Source organism: Colius striatus, chromosome 7 (genome assembly GCF_028858725.1).
Source record: "Colius striatus isolate bColStr4 chromosome 7, bColStr4.1.hap1, whole genome shotgun sequence".
NCBI lineage: Eukaryota > Metazoa > Chordata > Aves > Coliiformes > Coliidae > Colius > Colius striatus.
This window is the reverse complement of record NC_084765.1, coordinates 9807685-9826630: the sequence shown is the minus strand read 5'-3', so window position 1 is coordinate 9826630 and position 18946 is coordinate 9807685. Positions and strand designations below refer to the sequence as shown.

At 39.3% G+C, this 18946-nt stretch overlaps 1 protein-coding gene across 5 annotated transcripts in view; it reads left to right on the top strand.

Annotated features, from left to right (window-relative positions):
* Nucleotides 1-18946, top strand: part of MICAL2 (microtubule associated monooxygenase, calponin and LIM domain containing 2) — a 129193-nt gene that overhangs the window by 54566 nt on the left and 55681 nt on the right. For all 5 annotated transcript variants that reach the window (XM_061999489.1, XM_061999486.1, XM_061999487.1 and 2 more), the window contains exons 13-16: nt 243-442; nt 967-1079; nt 5400-5471; nt 6071-6217. In XM_061999489.1, the coding sequence (XP_061855473.1) occupies nt 243-442; nt 967-1079; nt 5400-5471; nt 6071-6217 (532 nt within the window). The remainder of the gene's footprint in view (nt 1-242; nt 443-966; nt 1080-5399; nt 5472-6070; nt 6218-18946) is intronic.

The window sequence follows — 18946 nt, the reverse complement described above, 5'->3', positions numbered from 1 at the left end:
TCCAGTTCTGTGAAATAGTTTTTAAATTGCATTTCTGGCAAAGCCAGGGTTTGTATTAAAGGGATTTATATGAGACTCTTACCTTTGGTGTGGTAGAGACTCTGTAGTCCTGACCCTGTGAAATGCTCATGCCCTCACTCATGGTGCTGTTGTGCACCTCTTCGATGGGCAAGGGAGCACTGTGTGTTTCTGAGGAGGACAGAGAGCAAATGGCCACTGATGCTGGTGTGTTGTCCCTGCAGCGACTTTGATGCTCTGAATGAAGAGGATATTGTCAAAAACAACCAACTAGCATTCGATGTTGCTGAGCGGGAGTTTGGGATCCCCCCTGTGACGACGGGGAAGGAGGTGGAGTCAGCTGGCGAGCCTGACAAGCTCAGCATGGTCATGTACCTCTCCAAATTCTATGAACTGTTCAGGGGCACACCTCTACAGGCAGTAGGTAAGTGAAAACTAGACTGCTCCTAAGTCTGGAAAGTTCAAGGCGTGGAAGCACTTCATCCAGGCTGCTTATGAACACTGTTCTTGAGCCAAGAGACCTTTCCCAGCTGAGCCATTCTGGCATGTGAGCTTGTCTGCTTCTGTCTGCAATAGTTACTTTGTGCTTAAAAAAGGAAAGGGGGAAAAACTTGATTGAAGACCAGAGGTTTGTGGGTCCTTGGTGGTTTCAGAGAACAGGAGCAGCTGGATAACTGCTGTTTGACATCATGAAGTTCATGTAGCAGGTCTTTAGGGTGATTCTCTGGTAAGGATGACTGCATACAGCATATGCATTCCTGGGTGTTTCTCTTCCTTTTTCGAAAAATCACCCCTCATTGTATGCATTTACTTTTACTTGCCTGGATTTCTTATGTATAATTGCTACCAACATGCAAGTGGAAAGTTCTGGGTTAGTCAAAGTATATAAAAAAAAGAAATTGAAAGAAAAAAAGAATAAATGTCCTAAACAGTTTTTTTTTTTCACAGATGCTGGTGACAAGCAAAATGGAGAAAATAATGATCTTTGTTCAGCAAAACCATCAAACTTCATCTTTAATAATTATATCAATTTAACTTTACCAAGAAAGCGGGTACCAAAGGTAAGTTCTGAAGGAAGACTTGCCCTATAAATCTTTCTCTTTTAAAAAGATTAAAGGAAATTGTTAGACTCAGAAACAGGGTGTGTGTGTATATATATATATCTCCTACTATTAAAAGACCTGTAGAAGGATGTTTTTGAGCATATTAAAAAAGTAAAATAAAATTTCATAGTAGACAAAGCTAACCCACACACACTCTCAATCATTACGATGTTTGTAAGGGTCAGTGTCAATTTCCTAAAGCATTAATAGTCGTCTCAGTTAAGCATTGTCTGTAAATACAAAACCTCCAATTACAGTGAGAATTTAGGTGTACCGGAGGAGAATTTGTATCAAATTTCTGTGTTAATCTTCTTCAGCTTAGGTAAAAGTGAGTGGAGGAGGATGTTTTATTTAGGGATAAGTTGCCATTTTCCATTTGAAGTATTTGAGATCTTTGCTCCATTACATGTATTGTCTTTTATGCTTTATTTTTAAAAATTTTGCCAAACGTATGTGTAGGAGATTTTGTGCAATGCTAGATGCTAAGTTTTTTATTTTGGGGGGATTTGGGTTTGGTTAAGACAAGAAAGTCTAGAATTTTTCTGGACTATTTCTACCTTTAAAGAAAGAGTACTGTAGTTCTATTATCCTAGAGTGAAATAAACAGCCATAATATTATGTATCTGTTCAAATAATCACTGGTATGCTAGAATGTTTACTGATTGGGAGTGCATGATGGTTTTTAATGAAAACACCGATTCAAACAGTTTGTGGGTGTTGTCAAGGTTCTGGAGCAAGGCTTTCAAACCCTTATAAAAGGGTTTGTGTAAAACCTGCAATGGTGACAAACAGTGGGCAGGTTGACTCGCATGACTCTGAGATAATGATCTCTTAGTCATGCCCGTATATTTTTCTCTCTTGGTAATTTATTAATGAAAACTTATTGACATGCCTTGTTTATGTCACTATATGAAACACATCTATGCCCATACATGTTGTGATTAAAGACTCCAAGGCCTTGAAGGTTTATGGAGACCTGAGTTAATACTGTGTGGCATAGGACTGTGTTCAGTGAGAGTATTGTCTGTATTTTTCTGAATGGATTATAACATCAAAAGTTTTATATGATTCCATTTGAAAGTTACTCTAATGAAATTATGCAGTAATAAACTGTTTCACTTTTAGCCTATTCATTAACTTGGTCCTCTTCTGGAAGGAGACCTTGAGGAAGGGCTTTGCTTTCACAGCCAAGCCTACTTTCATTTTAACTTCAATTTAAATGGGGAGTGTCTGCTCAACCTGGCTCAGAGGCAGCAGTGTTTCAAGTATAGCTCTTGCAGATTAACCAGCAAATTTAGACAGCAGCATGTACTGCTCCACCAAAAGGAATTTAACTTCTATATTTTCTGTAACACAGCTTAATGCAAAACTATTTCAAGTTTTGAGTTTCCTGAGCTAAGCCAGAAACCATATATTGACAATGATGATTAAGGTTTTTTCCCTCTTCCCTCTTCCCTCTTCCCTCTTCCCTCTTCCCTCTTCCCTCTTCCCTCTTCCCTCTTCCCTCTTCCCTCTTCCCTCTTCCCTCTTCCCTCTTCCCTCTCCTTCAGACTTCCTTAATGCTTAACTATATTGCTTCATTTATACCTATGCCGAGACTCTTTAAGTTTTGCCTGCAAAAGTACAGATTTCTTACTTATTTTGCAGTTCAGTGTCCCTAATAAAAGTTCAGGTGTGTGTGTATGTACTGCATGTCTCAGTATTTAATATATTGTTTTTAAAATAAAAAAGTGGGGTTTTTTTTCTTTAAATCTAAATCTTATCTATCTTGTTCTCTATCCACAAACACATTTTCAAAAACTGTGGACAGTAACTTCAGATGTCCTTGTTAGGAAGGATACCTGCTGCCCACATGTACACAAAACCAAGTGACATATTTCCCAGCTAACCAAGCAATGAGAAAACAAATAGACAAAATCAACATTACTTTTTCTTGTGGGTGACATCTTTCGAGGAAAAACCTTTTTTATGACCACAATGGTGGTGTTTTTCCATGAGTTCTTTGCAGAAATAAATGAACTTTTATTAGTGGGGAGAGCTTTCCATTACTAAGCTGTATAGCTCTCTGACTAACCTCCCGTCATGAAATAAGCCTTCTGTCATAACAGGAGGTATAGTTCTTGGCACTAAATGAAAGCATGAGACAGGCCCCTTTGGTTTCACACTGCAGGGGCTCTTTTGGAACGAGAAGTGGAAGCAATGTTTTCCAAATCAGCTTGAGGAGTAGGACTGTCAAGGCTGTATTTGGTATAAGACTTTGCAACTCTGTCATGGATGGGGAGTGAAATTAGGCAAGAAACACTACTTAGGTTAGGCCAGAGACCTGCAAGTGCCATACAGTCTGAAATTAGCTGGGAAATTAAATTCCTTAGCAAGCAACTGCTTGAGATAAGAATTTGACTGTGCCTTCAATTTTATGCTTCTTTCCCCTGCAAAAAGCAGTGCTGAGCATTACGCAGGTATGGCAGCGGGACAGCACTAGCGTATTACAGAGTCAGAGACCAAGTCAGGTAATAGTGTTGCTTCCTAAACTCTCTATGCCATCTGACTTGTCCTTTTATTTGGCTGGAAGAGGGATCATTATCAGGACACAGTTGTGAGACCAGGAAGCAGGAGCCTGGAGCTGCTGAGGCAATAGCTGTTCTGGCAGCATCTGCTGGGCTGGATAATGTTTTCCACTCTCCCATGAGTGTCAGCAGGGCTGGAGAGGAACTGAGATTTCCTGTGCTCCAGACTAGTAAGTGAATGGAGGTGTTTACACAATAAAAGACAGTTCTTTTTCTTGGAGTTTTGATAGGAAATTGGGGTTTTTTTGTAAGTATATTAATGAAAGTCTTTTGTGTAAGATTTTTAAAAGGCAGCATCTCCATTCACTTAGGCAAATTCTGCTTTTATGTGGTACAGGTTATTATGCACAATACATTGTGCTGTTATGTTGTTCATTCTTCCTGGGTAGACTGATGGCTATAGGTAGTGTGAAGCTAGGTCACTGAGAGCTGATGCTCGAAAGGCAATGTACCAAAACATGTGAAGTAATAAATTTATTGTCATGTTATTCTTTTGGCATTTGCCCAGAAGTTGTTTGGGATAACTTCTATTCACTACATTATAATTTATTGCAAACAATGTATATGTACAAAGGAATCCTGTATTCTTTGATTTTTCTCTCTTTATTCTGTTTTCTTAAGTTGGCTTAGCAATCACTGAGTTACAGCATGGGCAAGTGCAAATAAGTGGAATGTAGTTTATTGTTCATTAAGTATAACCTAACATGAAATTTATCAGACAAAAAAAAAATGTCCTTTGTATCACTTCTTCAAGATTGAATTTAGTGAGAACTATTACAAATGTTTTAAGCATTGACTATTTTGCAAGTTTGTGCAGACTAAGAAGTATTATCTGTTATTTGTATAATCTCTGTTTCAGTAAACTAATTAAATACGTGCATAGCTTGTGCACAAAATGAGCAGTGTGGTTGCTTTAGGTACTGTATTGTAAAGCCATAGTCAGGGAGATGAACCTTCCAAGGGAGACAGATCTTTAAGGCAAGCAATAATTACTCCAATAAAGGAGACATGTCTACACTGTGAACATGTGATCTGCACGCAGATACCTAGGTTAAAAGAGATGTAGAGATTATAGTGAAAGTGAGAGGCTTCTGGATTTTTCAGAGTCAGAGTGGTTTGGATTGGAAGGGATCTTCAAAATCATCCAATTCCAATCCCTGCTGTGGGCAGGGTCATCTTCCACTAGACCAGGTTGCTCAAAGCCACATCCAACCAGACCTTTGTTCCTTATCTGGAAACCACCATAGTGTAGACTAAAATTAATGGAACAACTGATGCTGTAATGCCTTTTTTTCGTCAAGGATGTGCTAGTGATTTATGAATTATGAACTCTTCAATACTGAAAAAGATAAACACCAATATTGTAAGGCCTGTGTTCAACAAAGTATGAGCATGTACTTTCACTCATCAGAGTTCAATGAGAGCTCCCAGTCAGAGGTTATAAGGCAACTTTTACATATATGGTAACTGTCATGAGGGCCACCAGGTTTCTCATGTTAGGAATGATCCTGCTAAGCTGAGGGGGAGTAAGGTACAGGCCAACGCAATGAGGATCCCGTGTGCTGGCACTGGTCACCTGTGTGCCTTGTTTAACACAGGCCAGGCCACAATTGTCTGGTTATTAAAGTTGATATCCTAGGAGGAACTGCTGGGTTAAATATGGTAACTGCTGCAGTAATCCATAGAATTTGTTTTGCCTTTACCATTTCAGGTTGAAGGGAAATCAGAAGAAAATGAGACTAACAAAAGACGTCGTAAAGGTCTTTTTGGTGTCTTCGAGGAGGTTGGTGTTCAGTGGTGTCTACACGTGTACTTCTTGATGAGATTCTTGATGAGCTGAGGAAGCAGTGGGACTCGGGGAGTGAGGGCTTGGCCTCATGTGCTGGTGGGAAGAAAAACCTCTCCCCTTAAAACCTTGAATTTACTGTGTGTGCTCTAAATAGAGCTAAATTTATTTAAATCATTTGGAAGGGAGGAGAACATTTACCTAAATGGTACTAGTTCTCTTTCTGATTCAAGAACATTGAAGGTAATTGGCATTTTTCCTTTTCCCAACTTGATTATTTAAACAAATTTTTGGTTGGAAAGTTTATATTGCAGCTTGTTACCCAGCCCCTCTCTGATTACTTAGCTTTGTGACTCTGCTTCATCATTATCAACATCAATAATGTTCCCTTTTCACTGTACTCTGGGACCAAAATAAAGATTTTTTTTTTTTGCTTGTGATTTGTTTCCATGCTGAACAGTGTCGTTTTTAATATACTGTAGGCTGCATTTTGTTTCACCCTTTGCTGATCAGGATGTTATCTGTCTCTGTCTCTCTCTTTCTAGGAGTGTTGTAGGTAAAATTGAGAAAAAACATAGTTTGTTATTTCCTTGCAGGCTTCAGGCTTTTCAAGCCAAGGGACAAATGCTGGGAAAGAACAGAGCGATGGCAGAGGAGTGAACCAGAATAAAGTGAAATCAATGGCAACTCAACTATTGGCAAAGTTTGAAGAGAATGCCCCGAGTACAATTTTTCGGAGGCAGGTAGGTTATAGATGAACATGAAAGTAATCTCAAAAATTAAACTGTCTCTCCTGGGAATGTCATGCAGATTTTCATAGGGGGAAAAAAAGGGATCTGTTATATATTTCAAGTGGCTTATCTTTTTCAAAAACTTTATGCAAATTAAAGGTATTCCTCTGAACACCCATTGAACAAATGGCTGATAAAGATTGACTAATGCACATTAATGTATTCATATCTATTACATTATAAAATGCCGTTGAATTGCAATGTCTAAAAACCTCTTGCAAGCCAATCTAGACTTTTTGCTTTGTGTGGAAGTCTAAGGTTGCTGGATATCATATTGCAGAAGGACTTTTTTTTCCTATTAAAAAAGGACACTATGTATCTAGTAGAATCTTTCTTTGCAGAAAATTCAGGAAGTGTAAGAAGGGAACCTAATCTTTTGCTGAATGTATCTGGCCTCCATTTCCATTCCTAAAGTACTCATAATGGAATACATTTATACATTCCACAACATTTTCATGGTTTGTTGTTGGTGTGACTAGTGGTGTTTTGAAATAATGCTGTGCTGCCAAGGTTGGATGATAAACTCAATCGCTTTTGCCAGTGAGATAGTTTGAGTCAACTGAGTTTGGCTCTGTCACCTAAAATGTACAAGAGGAGGATAAGCAAAGGGTTGAGCTTCTGTCCAGGATGGTGACTTTCTGAAATATTTGTACTTGTATCTATTTGTTTATTTACATATTTAAGTCCTGCAGCAGTGTAGGGTTTATAGATGTCAAGTGACTTTCTCAGTCTTTAAACCACTGTTATTTACGCTCTACCTTGGATATTTGTCAGTGTCCTGAACTTTCTGCTTGTGATCAGTGTGTTACCTTTTGATCATAACCTCTCTTAAAGAATACTGAATGTGCTGAATTTTAAGTGTATCTATGATGGTTGATTAAAATGTGTGGGTGGTGTTAATACCAGTAGTAGCCTGTCTTGAAGAGCAGCTTATATTTCTTTCTATCTCAAGATCTTTGAATCCTATTCACCATCTTCTTTTTTTTGTTTTCTTTCTTTCACTCCATCTTTATAATTTAAAAAATGCTTTACAAGGAGCTAATAGATAGACCAGCTCTACTCTCTTCTGACCCTCCTGTTAATCCTCGCTTTGCTAAACCTAAAGATCCAAGTCTTCTTCCTCCTCAACCAAAAAGACAGGTAGGAACACACATAGGTAACACCTGACAAGCACACCATGTCTCTTACTGCTGAGAGCTCAATGTTATTGTGTAACTACAAAATGTACAAAACAATATTTGAGTGTAATCCACAGAATTAACAGATATATTTAGCTGAGAACTGAGAAAACCACATTGAAGTTTAAATCTATTTTACACCTGTTTGACCAGATGAGAAAACTATTTGAAAGAATTAGTAACTGTGTAGAAAAAAACCCCGAAAAAATAGGTGTTGATTTCTTTGTTATTACATCTAGACTCCAAATTGTATAAATATAATTACATAGCTACATTTAATACAAGAGAAAACCAGAGCACTACCTGAGAATTTGCCTGTGCATGTGCTGTAAGGTTTGGGTTGTTGTAATAAGGTAAAAGGAGTTTTCCAACCCTAAAAACCTGGCAGAATTGTCTAAGATAAAAGCTTGTGCATTGAAAGTCTGATATCCATGCCCAGGTTTATTTGTTTCTTTAAGTAGGACTTGTTACAAGAATTTCTTGTAAAAGCTCTTTTGCAGCATTATGTGTGTAGGGCAAGGGGATTTTTTAATACATGGTCTACTTTTTTCTTTTAGTACTTACAGTGAAAGCAATCTCATACCAAATAGTATTGACTTTCACTTTACTTTAGAGTTTTAAATGAAAGTAAATACCATTTAGTGACATTTGAAGAGTAGTGTGCAGTGGAATGAGATTGTGTTGTGTATGGGAATCTGCAGATCAGCCTCAGAAACAACATGGATTCAGTTGAGAACTGTTATTTTAAAGGTCAGTGTGCAACTCTGAAGTATGAGGAGGACACTGTAAGTTGATTGGCATTGTGGTTTTTTTATTCTGAGAAATTTGGAAGATTTGTATATTCTTTTTAATTGGACAGATGGTTAAAGTAGAAAACTCTCATTAAAAGACCAACTAGAAGGTAATTTTTAAGACTGAATTTTATGAAGCTAAACTGGTTCAAATGTTTCATTTACTTCAAAAGCTATTTGATATGAAGATTTAAATTCAGGCACCTATTCTGAAATACTCATAAAATGCTTTCAATCTGAAATACATTACAGCTTGACTTGGGTTGGACTAGGTTACGCCAGGAACTACTGTTGCTATTCTTACAATCTGATCATAACTTTAGTTTCAGGCAGATGTGATGCTAAAAAAACCCCAAAACAACAAAACCCAAACCTTCACTAAACACTCTAGAAGGAGATGCAATGTCACGTTCTTCTGCACTGATGCTCTCTGGGTTATTCCTAAAAACTGACACAAACCTAGAGAAGGATGTCAAGACCTGCACCAATTATGTAGGACTAATTTATTTTAGTGCATGGGCACAAGCATCAGAGATGCAGTAGATAGTGTGCAAAGAGTGATGTGAGAACATTTTGTTTCTAGTTATGTGCATGACTGTGCTGTGCTTTCGGAAGCATCCTTAAAAGCTGCATATACTGCATGGTAGTGCAGAAAGCAGATTTTTTTCACTTCAAGTGTTTCCCAGTTTCAGGTGGTAGCTAGGAGTGAACACGAGGTCAGGGAACCCAAACAGTCTTTAAATGATTCTGATCATATGGCCAGGAGAGCAAAGACTGTACAAAAACCAGATACCCAGCCCAGTCTGTCAGAAACCTCTGAAAATCTCGCATCTGCCTGTTCTGCTGCATTTGTACTTTCTGGAGTGCTTGAGCGTCTTCAGCACCTGGAGGAAAAAATGAAACAGGTGACAAGCAATTTCTTTTCCTTTCTGTCTCTTAACTGCATATGCTAATCTGTGTACAGTATTTTCCATGGATATGGCTTTTTCTCTGTTGACTTTAGGTTATACTAAGACAATAAAAAGTCTTTCTACAAGCTTACTGTATTCTGTTGATCTATGTGTGACACTAACTCAAATCTCTCTTTCTCTCTTTTCTTGACTTTCCTTCCCTGGCTCTTATTGCAGAAAAGAGCTCAGACCATAGCAAATAGGGAATTCCATAAAAAGAACATTAAAGAGAAAGCAGCACATCTTGCCTCAATGTTTGGATACATGGAATTTCCAAAGGTGAATATTAGGTTTTGCATCTGAATAAGTACTGAGTTAGAAGATGTGTAAGAATTCATGGAGGGGGGATATTACAATGGTTTTGTTTTTAGCTTTTTTTCATCCTGAGTGAATAAGAAAAGTCATGTGGATTCTACTGAAACTGGTAAAAGGCTTTGTTGAAATATTATTACATCATTTAATTGAGGTAAAACACAGTCTAGATCATGAAGCTACTCAGAATACTTCAACATGACAGCAACGTGTTAAACCACATCTTGTGCTTAAGTATGCACTGGTAGCTGCATTTCTAATGAGCTGGTGAGCAGTAGCTCTTAGTGCAGTCTGGCACTGCCCACTATAAACATTTTTTATGTTATTGCAGTCAGTTTTCTTATAATTTTCCATGTAGGTTTTGCCTTGGTTCCTCATGATGAAGAAACAGAGAGAAGAGCATAGCTGTAGTTGTTATCTTTCTGGAGTTTTTTTAATGCATGACCGAAATTACTCTCTTAACCTCTGCTAATGTCACTGTCTCTTGTTTCTGCTCTACACAGAATAAGCTACCTACTAAAGGCTTATCCCATTCTCAGCCCCCAACTCCCTCTTGCCCTGCACCTCATGACTCAGCTGCTGCCTCTTCTCCATCATCTGTCAGTTCAGCTTCCCCTGCTGTTCCTTCTAGACAGGTACTCTATTAACAGATTTTTTTTTTCTGTAAATATCCAGATCTAAAGGTATTTGAGAAATGGCTTGGATGAAAGGCACTGCCAGCAGATCTGTTGTATGGGTTGTATTTCACGTTTGCACCAAACTTTACTTTGTTTACTGTTTGTAGTTCTGCATGTTTGTAAGAGGAAAGTCATTATTAAAAATAGTCCAGATAAAGTGCTGAAGAACAAAACAAATAGTTAACAAAATCCTTATTTTGATTCTGAAAACTTTGCATTGCTACTTATTAGAAGTTTTCTGTTGTTGGATAATACAACAGGCATGCCTTGCAGAAAAAGAGCTTCACATTGCACAGCTAACTGGATGTTATGGGATTGGTTAGTCATTCTTGGTGACATTTGTGCTTCTCTTCATAAGAATATCCATATGGACTGCAAGGAAGCACCTGCACAATAATGCTTATTTTAACCCGAGGACATGTCTTAGAATTGTATAAGTATTTGGCAATACAGACAAATTTTATTTAAACTTGCCTCTGCACATGAATTGTTACAGTACAGTTCTTTGGAATAGCAAACTTTACAGAGAGAAAGCATAGTCTATGTGAAAGCAATTAGATAACACTTGAATTGGAGATGCTCAGCTCTTACTACTTATGCTGATGTGTTCATGGACCGTTGTTTTTAATCTGTGGAAGTTAAGATAATATAACTTCCCTTGTTTTAGAAAGAATTTAATTGAAGAAAGTTTTTCAGCTTTTCCAGGCTGAAAGGCCCGGGTTCCTTTTTCTTCACTCATAGATTATGTAGCAGCAGTCTGGGAACACTGCAGTATTGAGTAAGATTGATGTGGAAATAAAGGTGTAAATGTCAAGTTTTCTCTAAGTATTGAAGGCAACTGCTGTGACTCATGCAGGTGCTGCTGGAGCTTCTAGCTCTGCTGCATGGCACGTGGAAAAAGTGATATTCAGAAAAGTAGGTGCTGTCTCTGTTTACTGTGAAGAGGAGCAAAACCTTCTGCCTGCTTTTGTGTTGTATTTAAATAACAGTAGTTTTATGAGATACTCATGAGTATTGCCCAATTCCAGGTAAGCTAGCTGAAGATCATTTCCCGTCTGGTGGACATTCAGCAGGATCAGTTAGTGGAATTGGTCTAGATCTTAAGTTGTTTTGCACAGTATTGTTAATGATGGTTTGAAATCGGGTTCATGGCCTCAGCAGGCACTGAGCAAGTAGATACTGAGCTGACTTGCAGTTTGCAAATGCATATTCCTCAACTAAGATAGAGCTGTGTTGAAAAGACTCCCTTCTTCCCATTCCTTGGGAAAATGCAGGCTACACATGTATATAGATCCTTCAAGGACACTCAAACCCAGCAGGTGCCTTATTGTGATAATCCCCTAATTCCCTTCAACTTCAAAATAATTCCTTTGCCTAGATTTACCCTTTACTTTCTGTGACCTGGGAGGTATAGCATGTGATGGGTTTAAGCTAAGTAATGGCTTCCAAAAACTGGGGCCTATTGCTCATTTGATTTAAGAGCTATTGTGACACTGCTAGGAGAACTTAAAGAAAACCCAAACTATGTGAACAATCCTTTAGAATATGAGAACCAGGCTCTTAATTGTATGGAAACTCTGTGCAGGATAATTTTACTAGGATTTTAGCTTTTTCTTAAAGAATATTTGGCCTAAGCAATCATTTTCGGGTGTTTTAATTCAACTGCATTTTGTTTAAAGTGCACTATTAGCCTTTTATTATTTTGCCATTGTAATTATATAGTGCAACAGTAGTTTGTTGTGACTTGATTTCACTCAGGCAAAGTTACTTCAGTTGAAAAATGCTCTCTCCAGAGGTAAAGGCAGAACACAGCACAGTTGAGGCAAGCAAATGCTGTTCTGTCACTAGTACAATAAATATGCGTTCATCTCATTTGGTAAATATTTGGCTGGTTAAGTAGGACTAAATGTATTCTTTGGCACATCTGTGTGCATGAAAATTTCAATGCCTAGTACAGACATCAGCTTGTACATGCTCAGATCCTTTTCTATACTGAATGCATTATATTTAGCTAAACGTGGTGCATTTGGCACAGTGTATTTGAATATTTGTCAATAGCAGGTCTGATAATGAACAGGCAATCTTTCATTTTCCTTTCCTTTGAGGCAGCTGTGGTAATAGAAGGCTGATCCAAATGAGCCTCAAGTTATGAAGGATTACTGTAGGTACTTCAGTGGGAAAGGCAGTAAATAGATTTTATTTTTTTAAAAAAGGGGGAGCAAAATTATTAAATGTTGTGATTAGAATGTGGTAACATTTCAGGTACACAGTGCACATTTTCAAGTACTGTGCATGATCATTTAACAACATGTTTGGACCTCTCTGCTGTGTATATATACCAATAATTGCCTGTATTTGTGCTATCTTGAGGGTGTGGTTATAGGACTCAGAATTTGTATTTGTGATCTCTGTTCTGGGAGACATCACCAGATAGGTCTAGACTGCAGTATGATAAAGGACTTCAGGAAGCCAACAGAAAGAGCTCCATCATATGTCTCTCAGAGCTTCGACTTTTTCCCAAAAGAAGATAATAGAAGCCTTTTTGAGTTTTGTAAAACTTCAGGAGATAGGACTTGTAACTATCAGCACCCTCTCTTTTAAATAGTACAGTCATTTTCATTTCAAGTGAGTACTTGGGTTGTTATCAGACACGACAATCACTTACATCTGTTGAATTCTCATTGCAAGAGTACTAGTAATGGTGGCATATTTACTGAAAATGGTGGCTTAGGAATCATACTGTCTTATTACAGAAAGCTGTTGTTATGCCTCAGTCCTGAAAGGCACACTTGAAAGGAAGTATATTTTTTCTTTTAGTCATTACAACTTATTATGAACTAACTTCTATATGACACTATACACTGGTTACCAGTAATAATCAAAAATGCCTCCTAGCTTTAATCAGCTGTCAAAATTTGCACAGGTAGAATTAGCACATATTACATTACAAGCTGTACTTTGATTAGTCTTGTTTTCTGTTTAAAGTTGGATTGACCTTCAGAAAACTGTTTGTCTGAGCTTTGTATGAGCTAATCCACACAATGTGTCATAAGAACTAGGAGATGTTGCAATCAATAGGCTTTGCTGCCTGCAAAGTTTGGACCAACTATTTCCCTTCAGTGATGTGACTCTAATTAACATAAGTAAGCAGGGCTTGGGTGTTTCCTACACACAGTAACTTATTACTCAAATGTTGTTGATCTCAGAGGTAAAATATATGTAGCAGGTGGTACCAAAAGTAAATCAATCGCCTTCAAAGCAAAATAAGATCAGGAAAATCATTAAGGATATGAAACAACAGAGGGGAGGCATTATATGGTTTTGGAGATGCAGAGCATGTTTCCTTTGTTTTATGAAAATCCCGCTGAGGCTTACTTGCTGGTTGGCTGTGGTGCTATAAATAATAGTACAAGGGAAATACAGAATGCAGCTTTCTCTTCCTGCAGTCATAACTACCCTGATCTACCTGCTGAAAAGCTCTGGCAACATGTCATTAGCTGGTCAACAGTCTTAGTAAATCAGAAACACTTGAGGGATTTTTAAGTGTTTTCTTGGTTATTTCCTGAAATTCACCATGTAAGGTAACTCTTTGAGATTCCTTTCCAACTAAGGTTTTAGAGCTGCCTGAATTGTGAGCAGTTGTCTGTTACATATTGATAGTGGCTCAAGCACCACAAAATGGCGTGTGTGTGTGTCTTCACGTACACCAGTAGCCTCAAGGGTAGTAAGTGCATCAGCAAATTATAAAGCCTTTTATATGTACACTGAGTTTCTAGGGTACCTGAGCAGCATCAGGCAGGCAGAGGTCTATGTGCAATTGACCAAAGCTAAGCTGTATAAGAGCAGGCAGTTTCCCTGAAGGAGCGTATGTAGATTTGGGGTCAGACCCTGTCTCCTGCAACTCAAGTTCACTACCCTTACAGGATTATGTGGCTGAGAATGAAATCAAAGTCCTTGTTCATAAACAAGGTGAGGTTTAGAGAAGACACAGGGGATTGCTCAACAGTTGTGCTGTTGTTGTTTGAGGGCAGAAGTCATGAGCCTTTCAGGATAGCACTGCCCTTGCATGCCCCATCCTTCCCATTCTCTGTGGGTTTCTGATGGTGGCAGGTGCTCATGAGGCTGCCCCAGTGAGTCCTTGTCCGGCTCTGATATTTCTCTTTTTGTGACTGAACAGCACTTCAGCAGAATAGAATATCTGCAGTTGGAAAGGACTTACAGCAATTATCTAGTCCAACTGCCTGACCACTTCAGGGCTGACCAAAGGCTAGTGCACGATATTAAGGGCATTAAACACTGACAGGCCTGGAGCACTGACTAACTCTCTAGGAAGCCCGTCCCAATGTCTGACCCTATCTCAATAAATGCTTCCTACTGTCCAATCTGATCTTTCCCTGTTGCAGCTTTGAACCATTCCTGCATGTCCTATCACTGGACACAGGGAAGAGAGACCAGCACCCTGCTTCCACATCCCCTCCTCAGGAAGCTGTAGAGAGCAATGAGGTCACCTCTCAGCCTCCTTTTCTCCAAACTAGACAAATCCAAAGTCCTCAGCTACTCCTCACATAGGACATCCCTTCCTGCCCTTCCACCAGCTTTGTTACTCTCCCCTGGACACATTCAAGGACCTTCATCTCCGTAATTTGTGTGGCCCAGAAGTGCACACAGTGCTGGAGGTGAGGCTGCACCAGTGTTGAGCACAGCGGGTGACCCCTCTTTTGCCTGTCTGGTTGCCCTGTGTTTGTGTTTGATGTACCCCATGCCATGGGTTGCCCTCTTGGCTGCCAGGGCTCACACTGCTGACTCACACTGAGCCTGCTGCTGACCAGCACCCTCAGACCCCTTTCTGCAGGGCTGCTCTCCAGCTACACTTCTAGTTTGTACTTGTGCTCATGCTTACTCCAACCTAGGTTCAAGATCTGACATTTGGACTTGTTAGATTTCATCCCATTAGTCACTGTCCAATGCTCCAGCATATCTAAATCCCTCTGCCAGATGCCTGAAAGGTGCAGTACTGAGGCTGTTATCTCCTATATTGGTACTCATATACCTGATTCAGTAAGGAGAACCAGTAGAGATCTCCTCCCAGTAATATCCTTATTAAACAGTTTCTGTAAAATGAGATCTAATCAGTCCTCAAATCCACTTGCTTCCTGCCCTCCCTGCTTGTAAGTAACAACGTTTTTGTTGGTGGTTGTTGATTAGGAGACAGAGCATTCATCAATCTTTTGGTAGTTAGATTAGATTGAAATCCCATTTGCTTTTAGGCGGAATGTGAATTCACATTCATTACAAAAGCATTTCCTTTTAATAACATTTTTAAAGTATGTATAAACATGCAGGTTTTTTTGTTTTGACTGCTTTAATGTTGACACAGATTGCTCCAATGGGTGGAGAAGAGAAATCAACCAACCTGATGTAATTGCAAGGTTTAGTTCAGGCTCAGGAACACTTTACCTGAAATTAACTACTTTCACTTCAAATGTAGCCTTGTTGTTTAACTGATCACTCCAGCATGTAACTAGTTCAAGGTAAAGTTTGTGCTTCAGCTGACTTTGAGTGCTTTTACTTAGGAGCTTATAAGTTGTAAATTGTATGATGCCTAAAAGTTTCCAGCATATTTGGATTTGGAAATTTGGGGAGGAAACTTGTGTCTTCTGTGATCTTAAACGATATGAAGGAATGTAGTTTTCCTGTGGCAACAAGTAATCTCGGTTCTAGTTCTGGTTTATAATTTAATGTACCACTTATTACATACTGCAACACTGTCCTTAATAGTTAACTTTGCTGTTGTTAACCCACAAGTTGTGCAAATACTAAGTATTTGAAAGCCTTTTATTTTAAGCAAAACCAAGTCATACAGAAATTTGGCCTTTGAATAGCCTTTGTCATGTTAACATGTATGTTTTTCATCTGCCTCAGTATGAAGTTAATTACAAGATAACTTTCAAGAAGAGTTGTGAAGAGCTGGACGTGTTCCCAAGTTCCTAAACTTGATTAATTTTTTTAATAGCAAGAATATTATTATCCATGATAATTTTTGAAAACACACCCACAATGCATTAGAGTTGCTTTTGAGCTTGATAGGAAATGCTTTAAAGTATCATGAATACCATTACTTTCATTATTTTCTCTTTTTTCATGGTAACTGTCTGATATTTTAAAACCTTTCTATTTGCAAGACTTGGTGGCAGTAGAAGAATTATTTCACTGAGAAGTGTGAGACTTAGAATTTGGATTTTGTGAGAAGCAGGTGGAGCAAAAGATGAGAGTTCATGGATCTTCTAGGGGAAAAAAATGGCATCCTGGGATGCATCAAGAAGAGTGCGGCCAGCAGGTCAAGGGAGGTTCTTCTCCCCCTCTACTCTGCCCTGGTGAGGCCTCATCTGGAGTCCTGTGTCCAGTTATGGGCTCCTCAGCTCAAGAGGGACAGAGAACTTCTGGAGAGAGTCCAGCGCAGGGCTACCAGGATGATCAGGGGATGGGAACATCTTTCATACGAGGAAAGGCTGTGGGAACTGGGGCTGTTTAGTCTGGAGAAGAGGAGATTGAGGGGTGATCTTATTAACATTTATAAATATCCAAAGGGTGGGTGTCAGGAGGTTGGGTCATCCCTTTTTTCTATAGTAGCTAGCAACAGGACAAGGGGTAATGGGATGAAGCTGGAACACAAAAAGTTCCACTTAAAGATAAGAAAAAACTATTTGACTGTTCAGGTGAGGGAGCCCTGGCACAGGCTGCCCAGAGGGGTTGTGGAGTCTCCTTCCTTGGAGGTCTTCAAGACCCACCTGGACATGTTCCTATGCAACCTGATCTGGGTGACCCTGCTTCTGCAGGGGGCTTGGACTAGATGATCTCTAAAGGTCCCTTCCAACCCCTACCTACCATTCCATTCTGTGAGAAGCAATCACATCCCTGGCCATACCAGGATGGCCTTCTCTGCCTTTGCCACCAGCAAAGAGAGGTTGTGGGATCTTATATTGACGCTAAAACTAAAATCAAAATCACTACAGGACATTTGGTTTAGGTTGGAAAATACTACTGTAAGTCTACAAAAGCTACTTTTTTCCAGGAACAGAGGCCTAGAGTAACTGCTTGTCTGCTCTCACACATGCACACTGCCACATATCTACCTTTTTTGTCTTCTTTTCCAGTCCCCAGGCATGTGCTTGGCAGGGAAGCCTGGGCTATGTAGTCAGTGGTCTGGCTACAGTGCATTTGAAGACACAGCCTAAGGAACTGCAGTCTCCTTGCAGGCCTGCCTAAAATTTGGTTAGAAGCAGCCTAACATTAGTAGCTGCAATAGCATGATGAAGCAGATTAAAGGAGATGTCTTCCTTTCATGGGCATAGTTTCTCCAGTTTTCCCTGATGTTAAGATGGGTCACTGGGGAAAGGGAGAATGGTTGCCCTGTGAGCATCAACAAAACATTTCCATGTCGGACTTCTATAACATTTTCACAGAATGTTTCCTGAAATGCTACACTTTGTGGTCCATTCATGTGAAATTTAGTCCCCACCTCCTGATCTGAAATGTAAGAACAAAGTCCTAAGATGCCAAAGTGAGTAATAGGGGATTTTTTGATCCATCAGAATGGTCCAACCATGATAGCCAGGCAGTAGCTCCCAGCTTAGCCTTTGATGGACACAGCAGGATGCCTTGTGCTGTTGGGCAACATTTGGTTCAGCAGCTATTTCTCCATTAGCTCAGGGAGAAGTATGTGGAGTGCATGGAAGTCTTCTGTGGCCACCATCTGGACCACTCTGATCATGCATGAACATGCTCTGCTAGGCTTTGTCTCTGCCCTTTCTCCTAGCTTGCTTTTATTGTTTGCATGTTTGCAAATTATTCTTATCCTTTTCTCATGAAGTTCTTTTTCGAGAATAACTAAAGCTCTTCCTCCTGTTCTTCATCTTCTCCCCTTTTCTGGTTAGATGACTGTAGGAAAAGTCTCAAGTGCAATTGGAGCTGTGGCTGAAGTTCTTGTCAATCTGTATGTGAATGATCACAGACCCAAGCCACAGCTTCCCCCCCTTGAACTGGTAAGACCAAAGTCACAAAGAAACAGTATCTTGAGTGGTGTTTCTAAAATGTCATCCTGACTTCAGGCCCTGGTTATGGAGCACTTTAAGCAATTTGGAAGGTCTAACACTTTTTAAGGAACCAACTGCATACTGGCAAAATATGCTGATGTGTGGATGTGCTGGAAAGGTTGCTCATGTCTTCTATTTATATTTATATTACTTGCCTGTATGAATTAAAACTTCAGAAGGCTTTTATTAAATGTAATTACTTGTACAATTAGTAACAGGACACAATTATTAATCAGGGTAACTTCTAAGGAAAGTTTTGTACAGTACATGTCTATGCAGTTATTTTTGACACACCAATGCTGAATCACCATGCCTGATTTTGAAGTGAGCTGTTTTTAAACTCTGACGCTGTTCTGTGTTGAATCCAGAAGCAGTCTCTGGACAGAGCTGCAGGTTCTTGCCCCGTTCCTCATTCTTCATCTCCCGCCTCCACTGCTCAGAGCTGTCAGGTATTGGGAAGCAAAACAAAGTGGTGTGCTGTGATGATGACACTTACTTATTAGCCAGCACTAAACTCAGTTGCTTCTGCTTCATTTTAACAATCCTCTTCCATTAACATCATATTTTTAAAAATGCATTTGTATATTTTTGCAGTTGCATGGTTGTTCATTTGGTAAGTTTCATGCTCTGAAGTGATCCATTACAGCCAAATGGATTACTAATGGCAGAGTTGGAACAGG